Source organism: Homalodisca vitripennis, chromosome X (genome assembly GCF_021130785.1).
Source record: "Homalodisca vitripennis isolate AUS2020 chromosome X, UT_GWSS_2.1, whole genome shotgun sequence".
Taxonomy (NCBI): Eukaryota; Metazoa; Arthropoda; class Insecta; order Hemiptera; family Cicadellidae; genus Homalodisca; species Homalodisca vitripennis.
The window spans coordinates 15,060,883-15,084,050 of NC_060215.1; the positions used below are offsets into that span (position 1 = coordinate 15,060,883).

At 36.2% G+C, this 23,168-nt stretch overlaps 1 protein-coding gene across 3 annotated transcripts in view; it reads right to left on the reverse strand.

The window, feature by feature from the left end:
- Window positions 1-5,836: 5,836 nt before the first annotated feature.
- LOC124368721 (ras-related protein Rab-7L1-like) overlaps window positions 5,837-23,168 on the reverse strand; it is a 59,796-nt gene continuing 42,464 nt past the window's right edge. For all 3 annotated transcript variants that reach the window (XM_046826031.1, XM_046826030.1, XM_046826032.1), the window contains one exon: window positions 5,837-6,036. In XM_046826031.1, the coding sequence (XP_046681987.1) occupies window positions 5,916-6,036 (121 nt within the window). In that variant the 3' untranslated portion in view covers window positions 5,837-5,915. The remainder of the gene's footprint in view (window positions 6,037-23,168) is intronic.

A 23,168-nucleotide genomic window follows, 5' to 3' on the forward strand; every position in this document is an offset into this window, starting at 1 on the left:
AATAACATTATATATTTATTATTTATTACAAATTTAATTAAGAGAATTGATTTATTTATTTTATATTTTGGCATAAGGCATAAAAAGATTATGGTTTCAGCCTTACCACTTTATAAGAGTGACATTGTTAGTTTTATGGTTTATTTTGTAACAAGAACAAGAGCCACAACAAAAAACCATTTTATTTAAAAATAATATATATTGTTAGAACATTACGGTTTATTTGTGACCTTAGAGATTAATTTTATTTCAACTTTCATTCCTTATACTTTCAAATTTGATATTGGTCTTTTATTTGTTTCCTTTATATAATGTTAGTAAAGTTGTTATAAAGAAGTGATTTTATTACTTACTAGCTTGTAGCCAGTACTATCTTAGATTGGGAAAAAAATAATAAGAATACATATTTCAAACATAATCTATTACACATGCTGTGACATTCTTATAACACAAGCCATATGTCTAAAACAAACATTTTTTAGACTTGGCTAGTCAGATTATTATTTTAGTCCACTCTGAAATTATAGTTATTTACCAGCATAAATATGTGTTAATTATTATCCTGTAGAGTGTAAATTGTTGTCGATGCGCTGCAGTAAGTTTTTCCATATTTCTGAATTTCTTACAACCTAATATTTTTCTTTGAAAAATAAATAAATAAATATCAGTTAAATTAGACTTATTTTTTAAGGACAAAATTGGTTCTAATCAGATCAATAACAGGTCAAATTATAAAGGTGTTTAAAATTGACGATCAGATTTACCCACTGGTTTAATTTCGAAATTGTAATCGCAGTACATAATTATAAATAAAAATAAAAATTGATAACAATGAATATAAAACTTTTAGCGTATTTTCATGTTTTCACATAAACAAGGTACACATTTCATATAATATGGAACACAAATTTAAGAGGCATGATCTTTACTCGAAAACAGCTGAGTTTATTATACATCGAATTACCTAATTCAAAGTGTAATGAGGCAAACTTTGCCGAGAGGTAAAGATACACGTAATGGGCAATCGGCCCGCGGCGAAGCAATACTAATGGCAGCGATCGGCGAAGCTGATTGTTGGCTGTGGCCAGCTGATAGAGAGCCCAGCTGCTTTGGAGAGTGACGTCAGAGAAAATCAGAATCAGATCAGAAAATCTTTATTTCTCTGTAATCACACATCAAAATAAGAATAAAGAGCCACATGGGACGAATCCTGTACGTGGCTCTGAATTATATTAAAACATTGTGCGTTTTGTACGTAACTCTGAGTTATATTAAAAGATTATGTGTTTGTTCGTAGCTCTGAGTTCTATTAAAACATTTTGAGTTTACTGCATACTACATAAAGAGATAGAAAAACAAACAGAAAAACGTCAAAGCACTGAAAAATAAAATAAATGTAGAAATATGTCTACAGTATTGGTTAATATAAATAAGTTCATACTAAGACTGCTACAAAATAGTTGTAACCTCACTTAATTACATAAACTGCCATAATTGACAAGAACTACAGAAATACTTCTCTTCCTTGTTAGGTAAAAAGTTGTTATATGAAAATAAATATAATATGTGTGTGTGTGTGTGTGTGTGTGTGTGTGTGTGTGTGTGTGTGTTTGAAAATATTCTAGGTTTATTTATGCCAAATTAAGTATATATATATATATATATATATATATATATATATATATATATATATATATTTCAAACGTAGTCTATTACAAGTGCTGTGGAAGTTTTATAGCTTACAAGCCTATAACAATAAACAGACTAAAACAAAGGTCTAAAAAGGCTTAAAACAAGAGGCTAAAACAAAAGAATTTTTAACTTGGCTAATCTGATATGTTATTTTAGTCCGCTCAGAAATTAAAGTTATTTACCAGCATAAATAGTTAGTAATTATTATCCTGTAGAGTGTTCTTAATTATTTAATCAGACTTTGCTAGCAGCATCTTGTAACCTATGCACGAACGTGCTTCGAAACTCGGGTTTTACAACAAGACCGTTGGCTGAAATAGTGACTTTGAAGTGAGGCTAAACAGCACTAAAAATAATAGTTTAGATATAATACATTATTGGTTATTTTACCTAGTGATAGATTTATTAGGTTCGTCAACAGTATTCTGGCAAATAACGTAGGCTGAGCTAACATCATAATGAGTTATTCGCCACTCATTTATTACTTTGTGTGATATATATAGTAGCCCAAGAGATCATTGACTTATTATCGCGTCATATTGCATGTTTTCGTTTATCCCTACTGCCCGTCTACAGGGTTATACCTGTATGCTCGTTGCAGATTCTATAGTAGACCCACTATATTCTATATTCCCTTTCTACGCGCAGGAATATAGTTGGGACTTACGAAGGAGCAGTTGGTGCTTTGGGCGGAGTCTCCTAGTTGTTGGATCACCTGTGGTGTGCGTGGGCAAGTGCGGACAACTGCAGGAGACTGCCCATAAATTCTGCACATTTAATCTGTTCATCTAGGAGCTCTACAAATTTGCAACGGAGCGAAGTGCCTAAGGGGATCGTAGAGCGCCTGGAGGATCGCCAAGGCCGGATCGGACGACGGAGGTTAACCTACTCCTGCCTCCTCCTCACACTCCTAGTTAGGCTGTGGCCGAGATTATAACCCGTGTATTGGTGAACTGCATTCTTGTTACGTTTGCTGGAGCACCTAAATCGTACTATCCATTATACCTGTTCTCTTTCCTGTAAACTGTTGAACACTGGAAATTAGCAGTCTATTGGCTGAACTGTCTGCGAGAAGTAAGCTGAGTATTGTGAGGATTTTCCTTCACAGGTAGAATTTCCTTGTAAAAGCTGTTAAACAGTTGCAGAATTTGTGAATGTCTAAACGTAAGACAATTCTTGAATTTCTTTAAAATATTTTTAAACTGAAAAGACAACCTTATGGCCCACTTGTATAGAATGAAGAATAAGAATAAAATCATGTTAGTAACAGTCAAATAATATTGTTAACAGTAGCGTGATTAAAGCAATTTATGTTATTGAAGTTAACTGTAGCTACCTAATATTTTAAATATGTTACACTCTTATTTTTGGATTGGTATTTTATTTCAACATTATTTTATAATGTATTACTCCATTATATTTAATACATTGCTAATATTATTTCTTTCTCGCATTATATTGGAAATTATATTGACAGTGCTATTTTTCTTCTGTGCTGCCAATATAGTTTTATAATTCCAACAAATATATTTTGACTTTTTATGTTCTTAAAAGATGTTCAGATATGTTCCGTCAACAAGAAGTAAAATTACTATCAGGCAGAGGAAAAACATATTTCAAAAATGTGAAATTGTTGAATAGTATTTTGCTTGTGTTCAGTGAAATACAGTACAGTGTGTCCAGGAAGTTATGTCACACTTTCAACTGTTTGTAGCTACTTTTTTATTTATCGCAGGTCTACCAACTGATGAAAATTAAAACAGCTGTTGATAAAGTTTTATATTTATTGCCTGGATTACCCTTGGTTGTCAGTAATGTGTGGTTAACGAAAACGTCGTAAAATCCATCTGACAAACGCATTTTTTTTATGGGAACAGAATTTTCAGGAAATAGGCCTACAAATAAAGCCATTTTTTAATTATCGGGTATGAGACAAAACGCTGACAGGTAGTTTAAAACAGGAGATAAAAGAATCGAGAACATTCAAAACGTTTTTTACAATTCCAAAAACATTTGTGCGGAAACGGGGACGTGAGTTCAATGTCCTTAAGTGTAAAGTTTTCAAAGTTTCGATGAAGACGAATTTAATGGTTATAACCTTAATTATTACATGCTTTGAAGCCTGATGACAAATTCATCAATCGGTGATGACTTTGCTGTTCTTGTTCTGTACGAAAATGAACTGGATTAAAACTTTATAAACCGCATTGCTTTTTATGTTAATGTTACCTTCCACAAGTCTGGAAATGTGCAACGTCATAACGTTCGTACGTTGAACACTTAAAGCAACGATTTAGAGCTGCGATTGAATGAGTTACCCCAGAAGTCTGATCAAAGTATGGGAGATCAACTTTCGCTAGGACATCTGCAGGGCGATTCATGATACTCAATTTAGCACAGATTAATTTACATAAAAGTGTTTAAAGTATTCTTTAAAGATATGTTGATCTCATTTTCGTGCTATATACACCTTTGTAAATACATTTATTCACAAGTGGGACACGAATGTTTGTGAATATATTGTACCCGTGTAACCATTGCAGGCACGTGGTTACACACAATGTTAGACTGCTCAATTGAGTGTACACTCTGACTTTCGTGGCCAATAACTTAAAGATGCCCTCTCCCTACGATAATGACTGGTTTGAATAAACTCGCAGCCATTTCATGTTCACAAACATATATATTTAAGGTGGGAAGCAATTAGTTCTTAAATGTATCACTCTGCGTGGTTCTTTAGTACGCCGTTCGACCAGTAGTATTTTACCGGAAACGTGTTACTCCTAGAATATACTCGTATGCCATAAACCAGTACATAGGGAATTTTAATGGCGACTGTTTAACAGTAAATTTACGGAAAACATACGGTACAAAACTCACTTTCGTGGTGAACAACATGAGACAACCTGTGGCTACGAAATACTTTCTTTCTCCTCTGCAAGAATCCAGTTTCTGGCCGGGGTCTGAAATCCACAGATTTTGGGTCAAACGACACTTGAGCAGGCAAGCAACGTGATATGAGATGGCCCACAAAAAGTGGCAAACTGGTACGTACCGTTGAACGAAGCCACATGACTGAATCTTTCACCAATCACAGACGTAGCTCTTCCCACGTAATAGTCGAAAACTGACGGATGGCCTTAATAGAGTTTGAAAATTACATTGCCGCCTTTACAAAATTATGACGTTGGTACCAACTTAAACCGTAATGACTACTACTCGTTGTTACGCAGGGTGTAGTCATTGTTAAAACTATCAAACTGTAATTTTGAAGTGGTTTATTCGAAATGTGTAGGCGCTGTAAGGTAAATAAACGGAGTATGTAAGTAGAGGGCCAAATATACTATGTAAGCACTGGTCGAAACAGAATATGTAAGTACTGATCGAAATAGAAATATATTATATAAGTTCTCATCAAAGCATTAATATGTAAGCACGGGATGAAAGAGAATATGTAAGTGCTAGTCGAAATATATGATATAAGTTCTGATAAAAGCATAATATGTAAGCACGGGATGAAAGAGAATATGTAAGTGCTAGTCGAAATATATTATATAAGTTCTGATAAAAGCATAATATGTAAGCACGGGATGAAAGAGAATATGTAAGTGGTAGTCGAAATATATGATATAAGTTCTGATAAAAGCATAATATGTAAGCACGGGATGAAAGAGAATATGTAAGTGCTAGTCGAAGCATACCATGTAAGTTATGGTCGAAAAATATTTTGTAAGTGCTGATTGAAAGAGCTAGAGGAAAAAATATACTAAGTGCTAGTCGAAACAACTGGTGGAAATACAGGATGTGAGGAATATCCAGTTCCCCTCTCATATCTTGCTAGGTACGAGATCACAATATTGGAAGTGGCGATTGCAATAATAGAACGTAATATCATTGCAACTTAAAATGGACAATATCAATATAAATATTAGTGATACACGAATTGGTGATCGTTAAGAATGTAGATGCACGATTAAGAGTCCGCAAACGGCAATATATTTACACGAGGTGATTTTGTAATTATTTAATCGTATCGTTCACGGTGATTGGCATTCTATATTGGACAGTGTTCTACTTCGAACGTACTTATGATTAATCAACAAATTAATGACTAGACTTGGGTTTATCGATAAATAAAACACACTTCTATGAGAATCGCTTTAACTACGAATAACAACTGTATTTTACAAGGAGAATCGTGAGGCGTATTATAAGGTACGAGGTTAACAATAACAGGATCTCTTGGCCTGGGGCCCGGGGCCGGATAGTGCGATGTAGTCTGGCGAATCACCGGACTGGTAGTTCTGACTGCCTTCTTGCTTCATCATTACATCCACGAGGAACCTGAAAACAATAACAATTATTTTACTATTAATGACAACATACATGGACATGGTACATGGACAATCGTGAGGTGTGTCACAAGGTACGAGGCTAGGAGTGACAGGATCTCTTGGCCTGGAGCCCGGGGCCGGATAGTGAGATGTATTCTGGCGAATCACCGGACTGGTAGCTCTAACTGCCTTCTTGCTTCATCATTACATCCACAAGAAATCTGATGACTGTAAGGTTGACTTTACTATTAATGACAACTGCAGTATACATGGACAATCGTAGGTGTGTCACAAGGTACGAGGCTAGCAGTGACAGGATCTCTTGGCTTGGGGCCCGGGGCCGGATAGTGTCATGTATTCTGGCGAGTCACCGGACTGGTATCTCTGACTGCCTTTTTGCTTCATCGTCATGGCTACAAGAAATCTGATGAATGTAAGGTTGATTTTACTATTAATGACAACTGCAGTATACATGGACAATCGTAGGTGTGTCACAAGGTACGAAGCTAGCAGTGACAGGATCTCTTGGCTTGGGGCCCGGGGCCGGATAGTGTCATGTATTCTGGCGAGTCACCGGACTGGTAGCTCCGACTGCCTTCTTGCTTCATCATCATGGCTACAAGAAATCTGAAGACAGTACAGATGCTTTTACTACAGTCATCGTCTACAAAACCATATTCTTTACAGTTTTATTCCACCGTTTTTACGATACACCATTCAATATGAAATATTTTGTAAGCACACACAATGGGGTGTTCATCTTGCAAGTGTTACGATTGTTTTATAGTAATGCAACGTTTGTTAAATTTACTTTATAGTTTGTATTACTTTAATGATTTGTCTCGTAGAAGCATTAGTTGTGTTTTATTCCTAGTTTATGCACATATTGTGTTCGCTCTAAGTGTAATCGAGATTATACTTGATGGCTTCGACATAGGGCATAAACACAGATTGTTTTTTTTTCAGTTCTTCTTGTGTAATTTGTGATTGTTAGCTTAAATGTTTTCAGATTTTTTTTAGAAAGGTAGATACGGTGTTTGTGTATGTATTTATTCTCTTATAGACACAATATAATCACGTTTACTAACTGTAAATGAACTCATTTTGTGCATGAAACGTGCTTCGTAAGCAAACGATAATTCCTGTAACACTAAGAAGATGTATTTACCAAACAATAATAAGTTTAGCACTAAAAATATGTGTTTAGCACACAACAACAACTATAGCATTGATGAGGTGTATCTAGCAAACAATATATACCAGTACCACTAAGAATATTTATCTAAACACGGTAAAAGGAATGTGAGAAAATGTAAAAGGCAATGTTTTGAGTAGTTTTGAAACCTGCTGTAAATATATTTATCACTTTACGTCTAATGAACAAGTACACTCATTTACATGATCCTAAATAACCAATAAGGCAAAAGTAAGGAAGGAAGGTTTTCCAAATGTTTTAAAATGTTCCTAATTAATTATAAATAAAAATAAAGCACGTTTCATAATATGTTGGAACCCCCTGTATATTGTTTTCTTATATCCTGTTCGTAGATAACACTTGTACCTGTATGTGGCAAGGTGATAAGTAGGTTTTAGACTTTTAAAATGCACACATAATGTGTTTGCCCATATGTTATTGTGGACCTAAATCTCGAATAAGGAACGTGTCTCAGAAGTTAAGTGTTTAAGTAACCCATTTTACGTAAAAACCCTACTGCCTCAGATAAGTTTACAAAATTGTAATTGTGAACATTAAACATTAGCCATAAATTCGCTTAATAAATACAAAACAGTGTATTCGTAATTCCTTATCTTTTTAATAACGTCACATCAGAGTTGAAGCATTTTATTGGTATTCTTGTAATATCTTAATATTATAACTTTTCAAAGGCTCATTATGAACATATCATCACAGCAAACACATTAAGGACCAGATGGCGCTTCACTTGAGCCTCTAACGTGCATTAATATTTTGACTTGGAGCATATTGATTACTCTGAATCCAAGATAATCAGCCAAATTTTCGGAAACAATTAGCTGGAGCTTTTCAATCCTGAGCAAGTTCTCCCTACCTCAATGTCTTGTAATGGTGGGTGTGCGGGAGTAGTCAATGTGTATCGATGGTCAGAGATACTTCCCTAATGAGATAGGAATTGCGCCAATGGTCACTTTCGGGGAAATTCAATGCCGTGGGCGGACATATTTCAACCCAGTCTTTCGTTATCCCCTCCTTTTCGTAAAGCTCCAAAATTGATTCTATTTTAACATTTTAGGTATTATAACAGTTTGGTGGTGTCATCCTGGTGGACATGGCCATAAACTTATTCTAATTAAAATTTTTGTCGGCTGTACGAGAATCTAAAATTCAATTCAGTAATCATTCTTAATAATATTTTGTAGTTTGAATACTTATTCCTATTGTACTTATTGTATTTTTTAGTTTGTACTGTTCCTAGCATTTTCTGAGTCTAATAACATAAGATAAAATGTGGATAAACAAGGGCATAGTAGACTTGGGAAAAAAGTCTACACACAAGAGATATACCAGAGGATAACTATGCAGTAGAACAATATCGTCTATTCAACTGCATCCTTGCACTTAACAGAGTAGGAAATCATTACAAGCAATTAATTGTTGGAATTGTAAATCAGATATCCATTTAGTAAAATATCGTTTCTGTGAATTCCGCTCAATAAATGATTTTGCTTTCAACACGTGAATTGCTCTTCTGAAGCAGACCCAATATTATCAGTATATTGGAATTAAGTAGTAAAATAATTAATTAAAGTTTTTATAATATAATAAGAAAAGATCGCGTCCAATGATTGATCCCTTGGAGACACCCTGAGCTATTCAATTTTATTAGAAAAGTGTTAGAAATCGCATACCGTTAATTATGGACCGCGCCCTCTGCATGTCACTAGCATTACTATGCTTCATGGTGCACACGATCAGGATCTTCGGAAAGGAGATACACAAGCACCTGTATCTCCGAACCATCGACGCCAATATCTACAAGACCGATGACTACATGATTGGAGATAACCCGGGTATATTCATAATTTCAAATCCCTCTCTGAAACCAATAAGACCCTCACAGGTTATTCCAAGATGTTATTGAAGACTGGAATGATCGAAATAAGGTGATAATTTGTGTTGAACTAACGAACACCATCCTTCTTAAAAATTGGGATTACTTAAAATGATTTCACAATATATGAGAAATTCCTGCTCCCAACAAATGATCCAGCTATTGGGTGGCGTTACGTGCCTGAAGTACCATTAATGTGACAAGTGCTTTTTGATTCGATACTCTGCAACCGGAAATGTCGTGAGTTTGTTCGATGATAATGATGTGGTTAATTCTAAAGGTTTAATGGACAACGACCCCACATAAGCGTCATGACAATAAGAAGGGGAAGATATCTCTCGCTATCTACCACATCAATAACCTCGTATCCACATATTTAATTACGTGGCCGCCGAGGCAGTATAGCTCTTTCTCCTGAATGGTAATGTCTCTGTTAAAATACAGTATGCATTTGACTTCTTAATATCCTCATAGATCAATGATTATCCTAGTCTTCTGCTACTATTCTCTTTAAACTATAGAGTGTGACGAAGGAGTTAGTAGTGTCGGCCTCGTACTGTACATAAAGTACATCCTCCATACAGCTTTTGATGCCTAATGTAGGAATAGGAATTATACAGGAGTTCCTAGAGTTCCTGGTCGAATGATGTGCTCGCTACAACAGTAACCGAGTATCGTGATAAACCATCACTGCAGATTAACAAATGAGAAAAGAATAAAACTAAATTCGGTTTTCTTGTAATATACGACCACATGACAAAAGATCACTGGATGTGCTAGATCGCGGTGATTTAGCAAATCGTTCACTCATAGAATTAAGACTAACGTCAATCATGATATCAGTATAACTGTAGGGACTATACATCGCTGTGAATGTGTATTCTGTGAGAACATGAGCCGAAGAGAAAGTAGATTACCAGCTGACCTGCAGGGACTGTACATAGATCTTGTGTATGGGAATATGAGACGAAATGAAACTAGATAACTGGCAGACCTGCAGGAGCTGTCCATCAATCTTACTATGTATTGTGAGGGAATATGAGCCGAAGTAAAATCTAGATGACGAGTAGTCCTGCGCTGGCTATCCATCAACCTTACTATGTACTGTGAGCCAAAGTGAAACTAGATGACCAGTAGTCCTGCGCTGGCTATCCATCAACCTTACTATGTACTGTGAGCCAAAGTGAAACTAGATGGCCAGTAGTCCTGCGCTGGCTATCCATCAACCTTACTATGTACTGTGAGCCTAAGTGAAACTAGATGACCAGTAGTCCTGCGCTGGCTATCCATCAACCTTACTGTGTACTGTGAGCCAAAGTGAAACTAGATGACCAGTAGTCCTGCGCTGGCTATCCATCAACCTTACTATGTATGTACTGTGAGCCAAAGTGAAACTAGATGGCCAGTAGTCCTGCGCTGGCTATCCATCAACCTTACTATGTACTGTGAGCCTAAGTGAAACTAGATGACCAGTAGTCCTGCGCTGGCTATCCATCAACCTTACTGTGTACTGTGAGCCAAAGTGAAACTAGATGACCAGTAGTCCTGCGCTGGCTATCCATCAACCTTACTATGTATGTACTGTGAGCCAAAGTGAAACTAGATGGCCAGTAGTCCTGCGCTGGCTATCCATAAACCTTACTGTGTACTCTGAGCCAAAGTGAAACTAGATGGCCAGTAGTCCTGTGGTGGCTGTTCATCTATATTACTGTGTACCGTGAGGAAATATGAGCCGAAGTGAAATTAGATGACCAGTAGTCCTGTGGAGGCTGTCAATCAACCCTACTGTGTACTGTGATGGAATATGAACCGAAGTGAAACTAGATTACCAGTAGTCCTGTGGTGGCTGTTCATCTATATTACTGTGTACCGTGAGGAAATATGAGCCGAAGTGAAATTAGATGACCAGTGGTCCTGTGGAGGCTGTCCATCAACCCTACTGTGTATTGTGTGGATTATAAACCGAGCCGAAGTGAAACTAGATTACCAGTAGTCTTGTGGAGGCTGCCCATCAATATTACTGTGTTCTGTGAAGAAATATGAACAGAAGTGAAATTAGATGACCAGTAGTCCTGTGGAGGCTGTCCATCAACCCTACTGTGTACTGTGATGAAATATGAACAGAAATAAAACTAGATGACCAGTAGTCCTGCGGTGGCTGTTCCTCTATAGTACTGTGTACTGTGAGGGAATATGAACCGAAGTAAAACTAGATGACCAGTAGTCCTGCGGTGGCTGTTCATCTATATTACTGTGTATGGTGAGGGAATATGAGCCGAAGTGAAATTAGATGACCAGTAGTCCTGTGGAGGCTGTCCATCAACCCTACTGTGTATTGTGTGGATTATAAACCGAGCCGAAGTGAAACTAGATTACCAGTAGTCTTGTGGAGGCTGCCCATCAATATTACTGTGTTCTGTGAAGAAATATGAACAGAAGTGAAATTAGATGACCAGTAGTCCTGTGGAGGCTGTCCATCAACCCTACTGTGTACTGTGATGAAATATGAACAGAAATAAAACTAGATGACCAGTAGTCCTGCGGTGGCTGTTCCTCTATAGTACTGTGTACTGTGAGGGAATATGAACCGAAGTGAAACTAGATGACCAGTAGTCCTGCGCTGGCTATCCATCAACCTTACTGTGTACTGTGAGCCAAAGTGAACCTAGATGACCAGTAGTCCTGCGCTGGCTATCCATCAACCTTACTATGTATGTACTGTGAGCCAAAGTGAAACTAGATGGCCAGTAGTCCTGCGCTGGCTATCCATCAACCTTACTATGTACTGTGAGCCTAAGTGAAACTAGATGACCAGTAGTCCTGCGCTGGCTATCCATCAACCTTACTGTGTACTGTGAGCCAAAGTGAAACTAGATGACCAGTAGTCCTGCGCTGGCTATCCATCAACCTTACTATGTATGTACTGTGAGCCAAAGTGAAACTAGATGGCCAGTAGTCCTGCGCTGGCTATCCATAAACCTTACTGTGTACTCTGAGCCAAAGTGAAACTAGATGGCCAGTAGTCCTGCGGTGGCTGTTCATCTATATTACTGTGTATGGTGAGGGAATATGAGCCGAAATGAAATTAGATGACCAGTAGTCCTGTGGAGGCTGTCCATCAACCCTACTGTGTACTGTGATGGAATATGAACCGAAGTGAAACTAGATTACCAGTAGTCCTGTGGTGGCTGTTCATCTATATTACTGTGTACCGTGAGGAAATATGAGCCGAAGTGAAATTAGATGACCAGTAGTCCTGTGGAGGCTGTCCATCAACCCTACTGTGTATTGTGTGGATTATAAACCGAGCCGAAGTGAAACTAGATTACCAGTAGTCTTGTGGAGGCTGCCCATCAATATTACTGTGTTCTGTGAAGAAATATGAACAGAAGTGAAACTAGATTACCAGTAGTCCTGTGGAGGCTGTCCATCAACCCTACTGTGTACTGTGATGGAATATGAACCGAAGTGAAACTAGATTACCAGGAGTCCTGTGGTGGCTGTTCATCTATATTACTGTGTATGGTGAGGGAATATGAGCCGAAGTGAAATTAGATGACCAGTAGTCCTGTGGAGGCTGTCCATCAACCCTACTGTGTATTGTGTGGATTATAAACCGAGCCGAAGTGAAACTAGATTACCAGTAGTCTTGTGGAGGCTGCCCATCAATATTACTGTGTTCTGTGAAGAAATATGAACAGAAGTGAAATTAGATGACCAGTAGTCCTGTGGAGGCTGTCCATCAACCCTACTGTGTACTGTGATGAAATATGAACAGAAATAAAACTAGATGACCAGTAGTCCTGCGGTGGCTGTTCCTCTATAGTACTGTGTACTGTGAGGGAATATGAACCGAAGTAAAACTAGATGACCAGTAGTCCTGCGGTGGCTGTTCATCTATGTTACTGTGTACCGTGAGGGAATATGAGCCGAAGTGAATCTAGATACAATATTGTTTGTTAGATGAAAAGGCGGTTCTGCTGTGCCATCAATCTTACTACGTACTGTGGAATGTAATGTGTACTGTCTCGGCACTGGAGTCGTACTTCTCGCACTTTAATCCTGTTCACCTGGGTTCCACTTATGTACAAAACTGGGATGTACATGTGTGCCACTCGTCGGTTCCACGATTGCTAAGTAAACACTAGTGTCACTCAAGGGTTCCCACACTCACACAGGAAAGTGGGTAACAGGTACGCGATACGGTATACGCCCATGGACAGGTCAACAGTTACGGTCGGACACACACTTTCCCGCATACACCACTTTTCCTTGATTAAATTAGCAATTTGTTCGAAATGTGCATTCAAGAACAACTGCAACCTTAATAGGCTCTGAAAATCAAAGCAGTCGTAGTACCTGCTCGCTGACTGATGCGAATCTTGACCGGCAGTTATCTCTGCATGTTTAATTACTGCTTCCTGAACATGTAGCATGATTATGAATTATTTATTATTCTTTGTTATTCATATCTATAGAGTTTATATTTAGTTTTTAATTTTATATTTGACATACCTGTGGTGTTCATTCTAACAAATAAATATTTCCATGAAAGGTTTTAAACCAAAAGAATCCAGTGAACTAAACCACTAGCTAATACTTATCTTGAGATATAGCATATACGAAGACTGTGTGTTTCATCCGTTTTCCATTCGGCCTGAATTTAAAATGGCCAAAAGTACTCTTCCGAATGGCTACAATTACTCATGAAATGACAAAAACGTTATTTGTTTGAAATTTGTTATTGACGATGGAAGGTTTGAAATACCCATACCTGATGAAGAGGATTTACTCTAATCCTCAAAATGAAATGAATGAAAAATGCCGTAAATAAAGAGGCGAAGTTAGGACCAAAAGTCCTCTCTTCCACTTAACCTCTAAACACCAATAAAGAAAATAAAATAATTCCTATTACAATATCGTAACTGGCATGTAATACTCAATTACATTTAGTAATTAATTACGATAGAACATAGAAATTTACATTTGAAAATTATAAATTGAGTTTATTTATGGAACTCTCAGAAAAATATAGTTAATACAACAATCTACTCATAGAATTATGACATCCTTATCAACTTCATTCTCCATTCACTCTGCTTCGATGCAGTTATCCCAAGTGCGACTACAAGAACCACCAACCGTCACTCCCGCCGAGTCCGCAGCAAAAAGGTCCTAACCTCGGCCCCAAAGCGACCGCGCTTGTCAATAATTCCGATTGTTTGGGAGAGCATTCCACAATCTACATGCGGAACCAGTGAAAGATTTATTATATAAGGCTGTCCGATGAATTAGAATTGATAATAAAGTTGCATCCCTACGATTTCTACAAGCACTAATATCAGACATTAAAACAAAATTTTGGGTCAAATAACTTGGACAACGATTATTGATTGTTGCGTGCAACAGACTAATTAAATCCTTAAGTAAATGTCTAAGTTCTTCGGATTTTAATTGGGACAATTGCTCAAAGTAAGGAGATACATGATCATCACGTCTTAAGTTAAAAATGAACCGAAGGCAATAATTCTGTGCACACTGAATTTTATTAGAAAGCTCAACAGTCATGTCATTGATGTCCACGTCACAGTAATTGAAGTGAGGCAAAACTACGGTCTTCACCAGCATCACTCTGACATCCAACTGCACGTATTGAGCAAAGCGCTTGAGACCATGTATACAAGCAAAAACTCTGTTAAATACTACTTTTTATTCACTTCACCCTACCTGCTCAGCCCATCCCAGGTTTTTGTTGATAATTATTCCCAGTTTTTGTTGATATTTAAACGTAGTGTTATAAATTTTGTAACATATAACGATGGCAAATTACCGGAATCCTGTTATCCTAAAAAATAAAAGTGTCGTTCTCTTTCTGTCTCCAGGAAGGGTATCTTGAAGGATTATGCTACAACACCTTTTTAATTTTTCCAACCCAAATTCGATTTCTCCACCGTATTAAGTAATTTTGGACAAAGTCAAAAGATGAAGCCCCATTAATAAATATATGTTTGTATACATAGCTTAGGAACAAACATTCAGCTAAAAATTCATGTTTTCATTTTAAAAATTGCCCTATAAATGTATAATAATGAATAGTCTTGAGACGTTAGCACTCAATAAATAACATACTAATGTTAACTAATATGCACTTATGTCAATTCAGACTTATAAAACACGCACAATCAATAAGTTATTACACACAATACCAGATCCTAAATTGGGTTCGTTTTAATTTCAAGCCAATACCAATTAGTTAAACCAGCGACTTTCCATGAACTCATCAACCGAGTAAAATGCAATCGCGATCAGATGGCAATTCAATGGAGCTTGAAGATTATTTGTGGGTTTTATTTTTTTGATCCTGTTTGACGGAATTAATATTAAGGCGGTAAATGTGCAAATTCTGCCGTCATGTGCTGTTGTACCCGTAGATTGTTCTTGCCCCTATGATTAGCAGTACAAAACCACCTCAAGCACAAAGAGACAGGGTCAGCAGTTTTAGTTCCCAGAATACATTCCTACTTAACTCTCTCATATTTAGTTTGAATATTATTCGAATGTATTTTTTGGAGTCCAAACATCCTTTCCCGTCTGTATTTGGCACTTTGGCACATCCTCCTCAGAATCTTACCACACGACATGACATAAATACGCATTTTTTAGAAACCAGGAAGCAGTAACAAACTAGATTGAATAACCATAAATGCTTGCAGCTACTGTAGCACAGACGGTGTCAATATAATCGTTCCTATTTGGCCAACAATTAGTTTGCACTCCCAAAAACATTGTGGATTTTTTTTCTAAGGAAAAATCATCTATAACCATAACTGATCGCACGTCATGTTTAAGTTAACTAATCTATTGCTTGTTATATTTTTGCGTCAGAGATCCAATTGTGTTCTTTGGTTTTATGGATAAGATCACGATCTGTAACCGAGAGATCACGGGTTATTCAGCCTGCTATACCATAAAGGGTGTTTATTAAGCTGCTTGATCTTTTTCATTTGGCAATTTTTTCAAATTCAAAATATTCTGGCAACAGGAAAAACATTTTAGAAGAAATCTTGAAAAAACATTCCTCTTGGAAGTTTTTTATGCAAAACTTTGATAGTTTTTTTTTCCTTCCGTATGGAAAAATTTGTTAAAAAGAAATTGGATAGAAAGAAAAAGTGTATAAGTCTGGAGATGATGGTGGTTGGGGAGGATGAAGGACTGGTACTTTTTGCAGCGTGATTTTCCTTGTTATATACGAGAAAAAAGTGGAGGGACTATCGCTCACTGATCTCTCACTTCCAAAACTAAAGTTGCGGCTCACCATCTTTCATCAGGTGTAAATGGCGGCAGAGCTGTTTGGCAAATCGTAAGGGATGTGTCGGGTGGTGCCTGCGTCTCTTTTACAAACTGTATAAATGAGGTTGTAAGGGACAGCATTGTTCTAAATTCTCCTCATTGAATTGCTGTAGCATTTAACGACTTCTTTATTTCAAGTGGAAACTTGAATGTTCCTCAGGTTTGTGGGGTTAGAGAGATGTTAACTTCTATCTGTTCAAAAGCTATTTCTTTTTAGCTCCAGTCAGTGAGTTAAGAGTTAGGAAATAGTTTGTGCCATTACGAAAATTAAAACAAGCTTAACGGGTAATGTACATGATATGCTTCTAAGTTACTTAAACAGATATTGCATTTAGCAATCACTAACTTTCAATAAATCAATTTCTCAAGAGGAATTCCCTACACTACTGTAGTCATCTAAACTTTTACCCATGTACAGTAAGGGAGGGTTTTGCTTTCGTATAAGAGAGAAGAAAAACTGTCGCTGAACAATTTCCGCCCAATTTCAATAGTTCCAACATTTGCAACATTTTTTTTAATTCTTATCCATAATAGACTTGTAGATTTCTTTACTTCACAAACTGTTATCTTAGAGAATCAGTACAGTTTCGTAAAAGGTAAATTGACCTGCGATGCTATAAATTCTTTAGTGGCATGTATAGTTTCTGCTTTTGATCAGAAAGATCGGTATATTGTGTTACCTTGGGAAAGCCTCCTTTGACACCGTGAATCAAAGAAATATTAATATTTTATTAATGTATTAATACTTTACTTTGTAAACTTGAAGCCTGTGGTGTTAGAGGCATACCTCTTAATTGGTGTCCTTATTAATAAAAGGGAACAGTGTGTGCAAGTAACCGACAAAAACGGAAAACCCGTTTCAGGTTTTAATAAGGTCAAACCAGGTGTCCCACAAGGATCGATTATGGGACCGTTGCTTTTTATTATATACGTCAATGAACTTGAAAATCAATTGATGGTCGTTTTTCCCAGTACGCTGCCGACACTAATGTTTGTCTTCCACTCACGCTGTCTGGAATCTCTTCATAACATGTTAAGAAGTACATTGTACCAACTTCATTCATGGTTTTCAATAAATAATCTTCAATTAAATGTTGATAAGACTAAGATTATAAAGTTTTTCCTTGTCAGTAAGATTACGAGACATGCCATTACAATGGGGAGTCTCTCGTACTTTACAATCATGCCTCGTTCTTGGAGTATTAAAAAAATTCTTCTAACCTAATGTGGGACTCACAACTTGATCAGATTTGCATTGGGTTACCAGGCGCTCTACTGCCTTCGATATCTGTCTAACTTCTTAAAAAATGTCAAAAATTTTATATTTCGGACACATTTAACCTCTTCTTAACCATAGTTAGAAAACCGAGCAGTTCCATAGAGTCACGTTGTGGGTGACGTTTTTTTATTCACTTTGGCTAGAGTTCTTGTGAATAAAAAAAGTGCGCTTAGGAATATCTGCGGGCTCAGACGAAGAGAAAGTTGTGGAGGATATGTTCGTCGAGAAGGAATCTTAGCTTTGACCTCCTTTTTGACAAATCTATCTCTTTCTTTGTTTTCTTAAAAGCCTATTTCCTCAATATTTCTACCCATAACAAGAAAAAAAACAGTTACATAATTTCTAAACGTAGATTAAAGCTCTTCCGAAAATCATTATTAAATTTAGAACCAAAAATATTTCATTTCTTTCCTGACACCATACAGAACTGCCCTGATAATCGTCCTTTTAAATCGATTTTGGGATCCTTTCTTATAAATAACTAATTTTATAACTTATCAGACTTTTTAACTGTCGTACAAAGTCTCTCAAAATGTTAATACTTATTTTAATTGTGTTAACAGTAGTGTAAAAAGTTGTATTTAACGTTATAACTATATTCTAAACATTGTAATATGTTGATGAACAAGAATGTATCCTATTTTATGCTATTGTATAATTTTCTCTATAAATTATTGGAAATAATTAAAGTTCTAATTAAAATAAGCGCAGAAAACGAAATGAATTTAGTTTAAAAATAAGGATGACTTAAGTAACAATCTAAATATTCTATTGGACCAATACCTAATTTCTGGAATCTATTTCAAGAAATCACGCAAGTAATTTTGTTAAAAAAAGCACGGTTGTTAGTTCGGACGATGAGTATTCTTCAGACACAGGACATTTTGGACTTATTGGCCCTATTTAAAATTACTGTTCTTAAAGCACTTAACCTCAAAGTTCTACACAGGGTACCAGCGAACTAGTTATTTCTTTAACTCACAAAGGAACTAACTTACCTTGAAGTAAATAGGCTTTCATAATATTCCAGATTAATTAATTGTGCAGAAACAACTTAAGGCTATCGTTTATACATAGAATTTATCTGAATATGAAAACGCTCTGATAAAATCCTTTATACTTTATATACAGTATACCCTTATATATCGTACTACGTAAAATATGGGAATAAAAATTATTTTTCAAATGACAACTTTGGGCCTTGGACTAGAAATATAAGAGACTTTTTCAATGTTGAAATAAAAAGAATTAGGTTATTAGAGTAACAACATAATTTGCAATAGTTAATGTTGAAAACAAACGTCTTAGTGGGCGCCTTCTAGTACTGGTTAGGTTGTACTCACTCCTCTTTTACCGTGTAATTGCCTTCTCCCAAATTGAAGGCGTCAAGTTTTATTTACAACAGTGCACCGCGTCACGTTGACGTATTGAGTGATTGTTTATTTTCAACATTTCGTATAGCTTGAGCTTCTTGTGGCTGATGACCTCAAATCATCGGGCCTTACAGAAACATATGACATTTAACAACAATAATAATGTATGCAGAAACAAGGCATGCATTATTGCTTGTCAGATTTTCGAAAAGGAATTTATTTGCACATATGTTAAGAGTAATTACCAACCTCATTAAGCGAACTCATAAGCCTATGCTTTTCTACCCATATAGGTTTATTTTCTAGGTTTGATTCTAATATTATTTTGTATCAATATTGTTTAAATCAGTTCAACTTTTTACAATAATTTAACTATATGAATATACAAGTAATTATATAATATATATATATATATATATATATATATATATATATATATATATATATATATATATTAATCTCATAACTGTATATTAATTAAACTTATCATTGCAGTATTTGGGTTTGTTGCAACATTTTTTTTAAAGAGTGTGAATTTTCTTACAAAACTGTTTGCATGTGATATATTGGGAAATAAATTATGATTATTCAATCTCAAATAAGTTCTGCCTTCTAGCAACCTTCAACTTAAGCTGGTGTCACGTTAAGCAATAAATTCCCATGGTGCTTCAAAGAATTAGCTAGTACAAATCATTTTGAAGCTTGATTAAAAAACCTTCTAGTGTCCATAACTGTTTATTAACACATAATGTAGCTATGGTGGGAAGGGTTCATTCAACATGAATGTTGAATTTAGCTGCAGTTCACCTTCCTCTTAGTGCAGCATCTGGAGTTTGAGCAGTTTTTGATCAGTTGATGAGGTCATGGCTTGGGTCAGTAAATTTAACTCTAACTCTGTTAATGAATTATCATCATTAACTTGTCTAAACCTTTGCACTGGATGGGAGTGCGAACGGTAATATTATAGTATGCATTTTATTTTACTATTGATCATATTTATATTTTACTCGTCATTAACGCTTTTTTTTTTTTTATTGCACTTAGTCCTGTAAGAACCTTTTGCGCTGCTTCCGGAGTGATAGGATGTTCAGGATGGGGTAAGGTTATGTAGTAGGGGCCGCCTCCTATCGAGATCCATGAGGAAGAATTAGGGCACTACATCTAAAAGTCATCCCGGAAGAAGGGGAGGCCAGCTCTGAACCAGCCTCTCCAGTCAAAGTAGGCAGGGGGTGCCACACCTTGTTGAGGTTAACAAGAACCTCTGAGGTAAGGGAACAAACCCCACGAACTCCAACAGTCATCTTCCACAGTACTAGACTTATCGAATTGCCCATGAACCCCAGAATCTCGACATCTGCGGTTAGTGATGTGCCGCTACTGGACATCCATAAGGTTGCCCAGATTAAAGTGACGCATCGGTTTTTGCTGTGCCCAGTGGTGGGTTCAACTGGAAGGTATAAACCAGCCAGGAGTGATCCCTTAGTCAGTCCCAAGTCATTAATGCTTGCAATACAATTGTGGTAATGTCAAAACTGCAATAAAGAATATTTTTATTTTTATTTTTAAAAGATGTGCCAAGGGATTGGTTAAGGTCCTGTACATTTAACTGTTATCTAGATATACCATCAGCATGACCATTCTCAATAGTCTAAAACATATCCAGATAACAAGAGTGTACAGCATTGTAATATGCCAATGTTGAGTTTAGCTCTGATTCACCTTCCTCTTACGTGCAGCATCTGAAATCTGATGCAGTCGCAGACTTAACTTCTGAAATCTGGAGTGTTTTTCATCTGAAGGGACCCAAAAATAGGCGGTGAAGAAAAACGGAGAAGCTCAAAACAAATTCCTTGCATTGTTTCTCTATCAGAGATACCTGGGCTACAAAATGTAGTGTAATCTAGGTGAAGAGATATTCTCATTGTATTTTTGTATACCTTCAGAAGACCATGACTCCATTTCAAAAGTCAAGTCTGCGACAACATCAGATTTCAGATGCTGCATTTAAGACGAAGGTGAACTGGAGCTAAACTCAACATTTGCATTGAATGCATCCTTCCTACCATAGCTGCGTTATTGCTATGTGCTTGCTGCAAAAGTATAACAGTGATAGACAACAAAGGTTAACAAACCATTCTTAATGGAAATATCTCACAAGACAAACATTGTGGCTAAAGTTCAATAATATTGTTATTTAATAAAAGTTCAGAAACTAACCATTAAAACAATAATTTCCAACATTATTCATCATTTATTGAAGACCAGACCATTGGGAAAAATACAATAACAACAATGAAAATTGCAATTTTATGTTTTTCTACCAGAAATAAAAGTAAGAAAATATTGTGTACTATTAACTCACAGGGAATGGCTAAATACTTTAATATTGTTTGTGGTTTAAAGTACTGAATTATAATTGTTGTAAGATGTTACAAGACATAAAAGGTCCATATGTATTTTGATGAATTAGATGTCTTAGTATTATCATTAAGCTTTAATTTTAAGAAATGATCAGTTTTAATTTAGCAGTCTTTAACTAAGGCAATTGTCTCAAAATGAAAAGTATGTCATATTAAAAATATATATATGATACATATATATATATATATATATATATATATATATATATATATATATTTGGAACCAAAATATAGTTTTCATTATTATTTTCTCAACACTAAAGAAGTCTTTTTTGTTACGTAGGTTCAGGACTTCAATAGCTTTTTTAGGAAATTCTCTTTCACCTTTCCACTTAGTTGCCATAACCCCATTTCTGCATTTAACCTCGTTGATAAGACATAGTCATCAAACAACGTCAAAAACATGCAGCAGATACATTAACCAATTTTATGTAGCCTACTTCTTGATATCCATGCATACAACAGACTCAGGTACAAAACAAAAACAACTTTGAGGAATCTACGCAGCTTTTTAAAACCTAGTAAAAATCTTAAAATCAGCGCAAACGCTGTGTAGCAGAGGAGTGTAGGGAAAGATTTGAAGTAGAAGCACACAGAATGCGAGTAATGTAGGGTGGCATTCCAAAAACAGATTCACAGATACAGAAGGCATACCAGACTTACAACCGTTTATTGCTGGGGTTTGAAACACAATTAAAATATTAAGCTCTCATCACCACAATGTAAATATGCCAGCTTAGTACTTTAATACATAAGAGAATCATAATTTTAGATGTAACTCCTTTGATGTTTTTATTTATTTTTTATGATTTACGGGGAAACATTTTCACCAGTTCCCCCACTCTACCCATAGTCCACTGCTCTCATAACTGCTTATTTGATTCAGCCTACTCAAAAAGAAAGAGCTGAACTTAGTATCCCACAGAGCTCATCAATATGAGGCGTCCATGATAACCTTTTGATTATTCCAAGAAATTTAGCCTCTTCATCACTAAGACTGATTTCTGTAGAACTCATCTTTCTACAGAGTGTTGAAATGAGAGTGCTGACTTAGAAGAACTTTAGATTTTATACTTATTGAAAATAAATTATGTTGGAAACCCTTGACCAATAAATATTTGTTTGATATAGTCACAGAACAAATGGAAGTGTATTATTTGAACAATGCATAGCCGAATTACAATCGAACTTAAACTTTTACTATTAATATTGTTCACGTATCAAGTTTCAATGTTTTTGTGGATGCTGCTCTTACTCTGGTGCACAACCTCATCTAGCTGGCAATATCATATTCTCAACTCTAATACTCATAATTATTATTTCCAATCGCAGTGCTCCAGTCACCTTTTTGGTGGATGCTGCTCTTACTCTGGTGCACAACCTCATCTAGCTGGCACTATCATGTTCTCAACTCTAATACTCATAATTATTATTTCCAATCGCAGTGCTCCAGTCACCTTTTTGGTGGATGCTGCTCTTACTCTGGTGCACAACCTCATCTAGGCTGGCACTATCTATGTTCTCAACTCTAAGTACTCATAATTATTATTTCCAATCGCAGTGCTCCAGTCACCTTTTTGGTGGATGCTGCTCTTACTCTGGTGCACAACCTCATCTAGCTGGCACTATCA